A 10,302-nucleotide genomic window follows, 5' to 3' on the forward strand; every position below is an offset into this window, starting at 1 on the left:
TCTGTGAAAAAATAATGAAAAGTAGGCTTAAAGAAATAAAAATTAAATGGAGTTACCAACAAAAAAAATAATTTAATGAATGAAATGTATTTTAAGTCAATGTCATGATTGAAATACTTTTTCAGGGAATGAATGCTTTAGTTTAAGGTGTGTCTCTTTGTTGATTTAACAAAAATATTTAGTACTCTCAATATGCTCCTGCAAAGGTGGCATGATACTGGTTTTGATTCTATGTCATGTAACTGGTTTCAGCGTTACCTGTCTTATTGTCACAGTTTGTGATTTAAGGAAAATGATCGGTCTGTATTTTTACCTCTGTCAGAGGAGTACCACAAGGCTCAGTTTTGGGTCCTGTTCTGTTAACAGTGTAAAAAACAATTTTACATCCACTTTACCAAATTGTAGTGCCCATCTGTCCACAGCTTTCAGCCATTTAAATCCTACAGCAAACATTTGCAAGATTTTGATTTCAAATTAGTCCTGAATGCAAAAAAAGACCAAACATATAGTCTCCTCTGGAGATGTTGTAGACAACAGCCTGAATATTACATCACTGAGTGGACAGAGTGTAGAGAGGGACTATAGTATAAATATATGGTATCTGGCTGGATCAAAAACTTACATTAATTTTCATATTGCCACACATGTCAGCAAGCTATGACACGTAATTGGATATTTGCTTCCACTGTGAAAGCCCTTTATTAAGTTAACTACTCAGCTCTAAGATTCATGACTTGTGATAGCGATTCAACTCATCACAGCTGACTTTAATCAAGTGTTCTGGTTGTCTCCAGCACTAAGACACGACGGACATTGGTTTCTTTTTATTTATTTATAAGGCACTGAATGGCAAATTGCTACCATATATAACTTCTTTGTTCAACTGTTTTTAGTTTTTGCACCGCACACACATAAAACATTTTACAATACAAAAAGCATTAAAACAAACCTGTACTTTAAAACCTTTATTTCAAACAACTCCACTCTTGAATGTAACTGTTTAACTGTGTTTGTTTTTTTTCCTCATTAATATTGCCCTATTTATTCTGTTTTCATTGTACTAACATCATTGCAAATGAGGGCATTCCCTCAATGAGATTTAAATAAAGTTGAATTAATGAATTCTATTAATTAGAATTAGAAAATGGTTTTATCATGAAAGACACTAGCTTCCTGGTGATTCTTAATATATCAGGGCTGGACATAAGCATAGTCTTTACAGTGCTGTCTATTGCACACATAGGAGGCTTTATGACGTGTGAATCTGTGTGGGTTAGTTAGTACTTGACAAGCAGAACAATCTGAAAACAAGACTTGTTCCCTCGCTGGGTCACCCTGTCCAGGGCTGCGGTGGCTGCAGGTACCAGGTCTCTGCCAAGGTGAGCTCTGCTGCACCTTAGGGTCCTGCAGCTGGGCCTAGAGAGGATAGTGAAGTGACGACTGAGTGGGTGTGTGCTGTGCTGTGGTATTTACAATGTGGACTTACAACTGAGTGTTAAGAGGTTCAGTATGGGGAGACCTGTTATTGTAGTGGAGCAGGATGAGTAAAGCAGTACACTGGGGCAACAGCAGGAGGCGATGGGTGGGTGACATGACCGCGAGTCCTTAGGAGTTTACAGATAGTCTTTTGATTAAACCTTTTTTAAAGGTTATTTGTGTTCTGATCGGTGCTGAGTTTATTGCTCAGCGTGAGTCGAATACCTGAAGCTTGTCAGCCGTTTAGTTATTGATGAGGATGGGGTGCGAAAGTGACGCGGCACAGAGATAATTTTGTACGACTCAGTGTAAAACAAACACAAACCACTCTTTAAACCTTTATTGTTCTTGTTTAGGATGTGTTTTCCATCACAATAATATAACTTTATTGAACATTTTGTAGAATCTCTCTAGCATTTTTTAAAAGTGCTTAACTTTAAGCATTTGTCCTGACAGTAAAAACACCTGATGGTAATATTTGCATCCTGTAGCAGACTTCACTATAAGCCTCTTCACTGCCCTTTATGCTTTAAAGGCTTTGTCTTCTTCTTCTTCTTCTTCCTCTTCCTCTTCCTTTTCTTCTGAGCTGCTTGTAAACTCAAAATCTCCAGCCCTGTAAGAAGAAAACATACAGTTTGTATTACTTACAACAAATCTCGCAGTCAAATATAAATGGATGTTAAAATGAAATGGAAATAAAGGTTAAATAGAATATAATATATAAATACATCCAAGACAAATACAACAATCCCCTCAAAGAGCAGAAATAAGTGAACATGAGAAAAGAGTTGCGTAATAGTGTCAGTAAGAGAATGAGTTACCTACCAGTGCAAACCAGCGTTCAGTAACCTCTGACTGGCCAGGGACCTAAGAAAGCTCCAGTAAGGACTATTTCTCCCAAATCTTTGGGGAAGCACTGGGTTCGGTGCCTCTCGGACATCGGGACAGTCTGCACACATCTGGATCAACTTGGAGGACCTTCCAAACCTCTGGGGCTTATTGGGGCTCGACGGTGCCCTTCCATCCCTCGGGTCACTGTCCCTCCCGAAGCGCATGGGTATGTTGGCGTGCAGGTGGCGAGGAATGGAGGTGGGCGGGTAGATCCTGATGATGGTCGGGAGGCTGTGCTTGCTGGTGGTGGGGCTCACGTGTATGTTGTAGCTCTCCAGGTCTAAACTCCTGCGGATTTCACCTTTAATCTGGAAAGAGATGATTGGATCAGAGGATCCAATCATTTTTTAATTTATTTTTTTAACTACAGTTAAGAATCTTGAAGTAATTGTTGTCTTTCAGACCAATCATTGAATAAAACGAGCAAGTGTATCACCTTAGGCTCTAAAAGATTGCACTGTGTTTTTTAATGACCCAAATGATCATTTCATAACAGTAATTCTGTATGTCTCAGGGCTAAAACGCCTTCAAAAAACCAACAGCATTTTCTGCAATTTATTTAACTGAATTTACCAGTTGTAGTCACAAAAACAGGTAAAGGTTTGTAAAGTTGTAAAAGGGATATACAGTGCCTCATCACTGTACAACAGATGATTTCAAGTTTCAGGTTTTAAAACAAATATTTTCCCCAATAAGATGGTCCATTACTTTGCTGATACATATTAGGAGGTATATTTATTTATTTATTTTACTGCATTTATTTATTTCTGTTCATTAATTCACCACTATGGCAGTTACGGGACAAACCACAAGGATTGCAGGGCTGCATTTAATAAATATTTCTACAATCAGTCATTTGGTTTGTCTATTAAAGTTCAGAAAACAGTCTAAGTCCAAGATAATGACTTTGATTTTCTTGTTTTATCTGCCCAAAATGAAAAAAAAAATACGGTTAACTAGTATATATGATAGTAAAAGCATCAAATGCTTACTTTTGAACAGTAGTGATTAGAGATTGTTTGACATTTTCACTCAAAAAATAAAAGATTAAGTAAAGAAATTTTTATATTGATCCACTAATCAGCTTTCAGCCATTCAGAAAACAAAGACCATGAGTCAAGCAGGCCAGTAGAATAAATATCTGCTTCATTAAATGTCCCTTACCTGTTGGTGCGGCTGTTTCCTCGCGGAGTGTTTGCCGTCATTGCTGATCAGCAAAGTTTTATCACTGTGTATTGATTTCCCATACACCTGAAGGTCAAATGCTCCAAGACCCCACAGCATCAGAAGCGCTGACAGCATCATTGTCGTCAACATGTTAGCAGCTATATCTGATAACTTCTCTCAGGACACGTACCTTATTTCATACTGATCACATCGTCTCCTGTTATTAAAGACCTCCAAATACATACGTCACCAGTGGCGTGTGATAAAGACACACATGCACCTGTCCTGCACACATGAACATACGTCTTCAGCCTCATTTAAAGTCATCAAATTCCTGACTCATTCACTAATCATCTAGCTCGAGAGAATGTATTTGAAAAAGTATGTATGTCCTAATTGGGCTGCTGAATAAAACAGTCCTCATGTTTAGTTTGTGTTTTTTTGTCAAGCCTTTGAGGAGATCATACAAACACTAAACGCAGACGCTCAACAGAAATACTGAATGGCACCTTTCATGTTCAGAATATATAAATAACTTGTATTGTCCAGTTCTACAGGGATTGCATGCTTTTGTAAGCTTTGCTAATTATATCCAAGTTGGCGATATCAATTAGGACCAAATCCCACAAGAGCAAAAGGGTGTTTTGATGAACTGTCAGACAAGAACCCATCAAGCAGCAGTGAAATCATCAAAAGCACAACAAGTTGATATTCCTCAGTCTTTCATTTGCCTTCACAGTGACTAAGAGACATCCATCTGACAGTTGTCAACAGATGGACATAACAGTGTTAAGCATTTCAACAACCTCACTGCTAATTAATACCGTGTATGTAATCACAGATTTAATTCTGCCATCCTTGTTATCTTCTGTGTAGCTGCAATGTGGCAGTTTCTTAATTAAACATTTCATTTTAAACATATTGTGAATTAATACCCTCCCTAGCAACGAAATTGGTGACAGCCTCATATGGCAATCTGATCTGCGCTGAAGAAAACTGACGCAACTCTTTGTCTTTCTTTATGTGAAATACAAAATACAGCATTTAAATTCTAACATTAGCTTTGAGCAGAACAAGCTATAAATACAACATATATATAGTCTGGACATAAAGCTGTTGTAATAAATGTAGAAAACAGTTGTGTGTTTACACAAGCAGATTAACTGACTTATTTTGATATATATGTATTATATATATTACATCTACAGTGCCTATAAAAAGTATTTTCCAACTTGGGAGTTTTCCCTTTATGCTGCTTTTCAGCATTGAATCATGGTCAGTATAGTTTGTTTTTTTTAAGGGGAATTTACAAAAAAAAAAAAGAGAGAGAGAGAGATTTCAGCAAATCAATGTCAATAAACGAAAAATATAAATGTATAATAAGTGATTCCATAAGTATTTATCCACTTTAAAGTGATTCACCTAATTCAACACAGGTGCAGCAAACCGGTGATTGAAATCACACAATTAGTGAAATGGAGATCATCTGAGTGCAGTTAATGTAGTATAAAGACGCCTTTTTCTGGAAGATCCGGTTCCTGGTGAATCAGTTTTCCTTGGATACAACTACACCATGAACACAAGTGAAGACTTCAAGCAACTTTATGACCATGTTATTGAAGAGCATACGTCAGGGGATGAATACAAGAACATTTCCAGGTCAATAAATATTCCTTGGCATACAGATGAGCTGATCATCTAGAAATGAAAGGAATATGGCTCATGTGTAAAACTGCCTAGAGCAGGTTGTTCTTAAAAAAATCAAGTGATGGAGGCCACCAAGACAGGAGTTACAAGATAGAAGAGACTGTTCATACAAGAACTGTCACTTGTTCTTCACCAATCAAAGCTTTATGGGAGAGGGACAAAGAGAAAGCCACTGTTAAAAAAAGCTTATATTTTTGGGCCACACCACACAATGCTTGTCGTCACAAACACACCATCCCACTGTGAAGCATGGTAGTGGCAGCATCACGATGTTGGAACGCTTCTCGGCAGCAGGCCCTGGAAGACTTGTAAAGGTGGAGGGTAAAATGAGTGCAGCAAGGTGGAAGGAAATCCTGTAGGACAACCTGACACAGTCTGTAAGACAACTGAAACCTCAGAGAAAGCTTGTTTTTCAAAGCTTTACAGAAAAATACAACAAGATGACTATTCTAGAGTGGCTGAGTCAGAGCCCAGACCAAAATCCAACTGAAAATTTGTAGCTGGACTTAAAAAGGCTGTTCAGTCACAATCCCACACTCACAGAGCTTGAGCAGTTTTACAAAGAAGAATGGGGTAGAATCGCAGTGTCCAGATGTGCAAGCCTAGTTGACACCTATTCACACAGGCTCAGGGCTGCAGGTGCTAAATACTGACTTGAAGTGGGTGAATACTTATGCACTATTCATTTATATTACACTTTATATTTTTAATGAATTGACATTATTTTATAGAAATCAGTTTTCAGTTTGACAGGAAAGAATATTTTCTTGTAAATTCTTGCCAAAAAAACGATTAAATTGACTGTGATTTACGGTTGAATAGTAATGAAAGTGGAAAACCTTCAAGGGGGGTGAACAGGTTTTACAGGCGCTGAATGTCCACCTGAAAAATGTGAGTCCAATATTCCTGCTTGTATTAGCTCTGTTTGGATCTCTAGAATAAAGAGAGAATTGAGATTGAGATGAATAATAATGCAAAAAAAAAAAAAACAACAAAAAACCTTACAACCTACAATAACTCTCCAGTATATTTTTAAATATTAGCAATCAAAAAAAGAAGAAAAAAATCCCTACCTGTGATGCACTTCAAATAGTGATTTTTCTGTTGTTTTACAACACTGTCCCCGACACATCAGCTACACTGAGTTCTGGCTTTGTCTTCCAGATCTGAGGCCAACAATCTTTTTTCTGCATTGAGCTGTTAAAGGTTCCTGCAGGAACCCCAAGCAAGGTTCCTTGAATATCCCCAGAGTTTGTTGAGGCTCTCCTTCCTAAATCTAAGACAGAAGAATTGAGCCAAATGAAATGCATATTAAGGTTATATTGTGTCAAGCCTATAAACTACAGAACATAGCTGATGTTGGCTGGATATATCACTATCAGCATGTGTGTTGTCTGATGTGTGCTAAAAAGAGCTTTTAGGATTCATTACTTGTCAGACTATGTTTACAACACACACGTGCAGCACATGTAGCAGAGTACGTATCACAGCTGAGCAGACAGTGGTGCAGAATCTAACAGCACCTTCACAGTAAGCTGCTAACTAGTTTGTGAAAAACAATTCTGGACTGTTCATAAACAATAAGCACATAATGTTCTCTTCTAGATATCTACACATATACATAAAGAATGTCTGGTAATATATTGATATTGTTTTTTTTGGAACCCTCAAAACTGGCCTCTGCATCAGCCTCAATGATCCAATGTCAGTCGAGCTCATGTATGTGCTCAAAAACTATTTGGACAACATCCATGTACTCTGTAGTGTGCAACAGATATTGTTTTATGATCTACTGGAAAGTTTTCTGTTTCTTTTGTTGCCTGTAGTGTATTTTATTTTGTGTGGTTGGGCAACAGAACTTCCACACGCTTCCCTGAAGGAGGCACAAGCCCCAACTTGTGGGACTCTTTCTGAGAATACAACTATATGTCAATATAATAAAGACATCTTAATCTAAGGAGTGCCAGGGTTTGAGGGGATTTCTTTCTCTCTTACTTTTTCTCTGCTGATTTTCCCCTCTTGACATAAAAGAGCACAACAACATCTCCCCTTTGTCACACAGCGCACGCCAACAACTGTCTTTCCAGAACCTGCACTTTGGTTGAGCATTTTACGGAACATCAAACGGTTTGTCGTGCAGTCGCCTAATTGAATCCCCTTTGAAAAGTAAAACTGCCCTGTCTTTTTGTCTTGTGCTTTCTTTCCTTCTTATTTGGAGAAAGCCTCTTTCAAATGTGCCCAGACAAAACTATTGACTCATGAACAAAGCGGCACCAAATCACCCCCTTCTGTTTGTCATAACTGCTATTCAAATGAACCAATCTGGCAACGGTCGGACAATTTTGCTTTTGCAGTGCAGGAGTGGGGATGACGTCACTCGCCGTTCCTGTTCCTGAACGTGTCAATAGTGATTTCAGATGCGCAAAATGAGTCATTGGAGCTGCATATGCATCCCACGCAGACAGAATGTAAGGAATGCTTGTTGAGAGGCACGGGGGTTATAATGACAACCTGCAAGGAACTTTAATTGGATCTATGCGTCATGACCCTGACATTGTTGCCATTTGTTGCCGTGTCTAGGCCCACCTCTGAGCACAGACGGCATCTAGCAGGCTGCTTTAAAGTATCTCAGCAGGAAAGTATCTGAATCACATCTGGTTTCAGTGATCAGAATCAACCTTAAGATGTTTTTATGGCTATTGTTTCAGTCTATTTTTCTGTATTATCATTTACCTCCCACCTCCCTTCTCTTTGTGCTTTCCCTCTCTGACCCCGGCCCCAGCTTGCAGACTAAGGGGTCCGGGATTTACGATCATGGGTCCGACACTTATCCCGAGTCCTATCCGCAGAGGGTTTCACTATACCTTAAGCTCTCTCTTTGTTCTTTCCCTGAGCTCTCCGAGCACTCCCTTCAAGACCTTGTTCTCTGCCACTGTAATTCTCTCTTCTTAATGTTTTTAATGTTCATCCCTCGCCACCCCGGCGGCCTTTTCATCTTTCCATTTACATGCTTTCGGGCCTCTTTCCCCTCCTCTCCGCTTCAACATACTTGAAAACAGACGCTGCTTCCTTGATAGAAATATAGCCCAGGTTTGATTTAAAAGGCTCCCACCTTCCATAAATAACTTTTTTTTTTTTTTTTTTTAAATCTTGCATCCTTGTTTCATATCACTTGTAGTAAATGTCTTCATTTAAGTTTAGTGTTAAAATCTAATCAAGAATACACCAAGGAAGACGGACTTGAAGTAAAAAAATAAATAAAAAAAACAAACACAGGTAGACCTAAAGAAAAGACAAAAAGGGATAGAAGCAGGAAGCAGTGTGAAAGTGACAACAATGAGACCATTGATCCTTGCTTGTCTCTCCGGCTCTCTGTCTGGGAATTGGCAGTGTTCCCAGAATTCCTCTCCAGGACCGGGACACCCTCAGATTCCTGCGATGATTTGTGGGAGTGCGCTGTTATCCCCCTGTTGAGCTGATTTATGCCCAGTTTTATCTTCCTGCTCACTTAGACATCAGCCAGGTCATCATCACAACACTTCCCATGCCTGTACACTCAGCAAGGAGACACATTCATCAAGCCCATGTGACAGGTTATGGTTTTATCAATGATCAAATCCATTTCTGTGGGATCACAGCATTATAATGTATGGGAAGACGCACTGACGGCAGGCAGACCGACTCACAGGCTGATGCCATGGTGCTGTATGTGTGGCCGCTGTAATTCTGTGTCTCCGATTGCAGGCGATGATGATGGATCCACGTCTATCGCACAACCGCAAAAAAAGACGTCAAACGAAAACTTTGAAAAGTCCTGGAGACGGATGTAGACACAGAAAGAAGTGGAACTTTTATTTCTTTTCACAGAAAGACAGTGAGAGTTTTATGTTAAAGCATTTAACCTTTTACACATCCAGAGGCCGGAGCATTTTTTGGAACCATAAGCAGAATTTGACAGCTCTGCCCCATACTGAAATCCTCTCAGGAAAAGGCAGTAAATTATCCTGGTTAGTTTCCTTCTTATGACAGGTAGTAAAATTGTACCAAAACAGGATAACACATGGTATTAAATTAAGGACCATGCAGGCAATATTCCATAGTTTTTTTGTCAGTATCAGCAAGTCCCAAGAAGAGACCAAAACCAACAATGTGTTTTTTACTGTTAGACAAAACTTTCTGCCTCTCTCAGGAACCACTGAGGACATAAATTTGAAAGTCGGTCAGAAATATTGGTTACTTGACCAAATAGCTGCGTGCTGTAGTTTTTAGCCAACATAACTCAAACAGGAATAAACATTATTTTAGGGACTATTTGGAGCTATGAATCTGGTAATTAGTCAGTGTGGATGGCACTGCAAATGCATATGTTGGATTGTCACAAAATAAGCTGCAGAATCCATGTTCATCTTAATGAGGAATCATGTCAACAAGGGTATTTGTGTGTCTCATTGATGTTCTTCTTTTACATATACTTACTGGTCAACAGGGGAGACCTGTAGCACAGAGGAATAAGGTTTCAGGCTTTGGCAAGACAGAATTGTTCTTTTCAGGAAAGTTATGGACATGAAGAAAAATACACATTTTTACAAGACTTATCTTTAAAATGACAAAAATGCACACAGACTGTCACATTTTGTCAATGTATTTCCAGTCTTTTCATGTTTTTAAATGAGTTACACTTTTAGGAAGTGTCCTCAGATTACCACAGTCTACAGGACCAAACAAGGCTCACAGTTATGCTGTTGATCAATAAGCATTGTAACTGTCAAATAGATGAATAAATGAGATGACTAAGAAATCAAACATCCTCCATAGACTGCGTTAAACTGTAACTTCTCCAGTCTATTAAAAATCCTCTTGAATAATACATCATCTAAAAAACGTTTTTTTTTAAAGGCATTTTCTTAGTTTATTAAAAGCTGGGTGTTGAATGGGCTACCTGTGGATCCTAAACACATTTCTTGACTTTAGCTTAACCATCTTGTTTTTTATTTTTAGTAACTTTTTTTTAGTCAACAAATCCGATGTACATCACTCATGTTCAGGTGCTCGATACAAAAA

At 38.6% G+C, this 10,302-nt stretch overlaps 1 protein-coding gene across 1 annotated transcript; it reads right to left on the bottom strand.

The window, feature by feature from the left end:
- Positions 1 to 2,297: 2,297 nt before the first annotated feature.
- On the bottom strand, positions 2,298 to 3,684 carry npvf (neuropeptide VF precursor). Its single transcript, XM_008291790.1, has 2 exons — positions 3,532 to 3,684; positions 2,298 to 2,675 (listed from the first exon to the last, which is right to left on the bottom strand). The coding sequence occupies exons 1-2, from the start codon at positions 3,682 to 3,684 to the stop codon at positions 2,298 to 2,300; spliced, it is 531 nt and encodes a 176-aa protein (XP_008290012.1).
- Between the last annotated feature and the right edge of the window lie 6,618 nt (positions 3,685 to 10,302).

The sequence above is a fragment of the Stegastes partitus genome, unplaced genomic scaffold (genome assembly GCF_000690725.1).
Source record: "Stegastes partitus isolate 25-593 unplaced genomic scaffold, Stegastes_partitus-1.0.2 Scaffold762, whole genome shotgun sequence".
NCBI classification, from domain to species: domain Eukaryota; kingdom Metazoa; phylum Chordata; class Actinopteri; family Pomacentridae; genus Stegastes; species Stegastes partitus.

Excerpts from the sequence above, each read along its gene's own strand:
- npvf (XM_008291790.1), bottom strand. The coding sequence starts at position 3,684 with ATGTTGACGACAATGATGCTGTCAGCGCTTCTGATGCTGTGGGGTCTT. Across the intron at positions 2,676-3,531 it reads GGAAACAGCCGCACCAACAG|ATTAAAGGTGAAATCCGCAG; the intron begins GTAAGGGACATT and ends ATCTCTTTCCAG.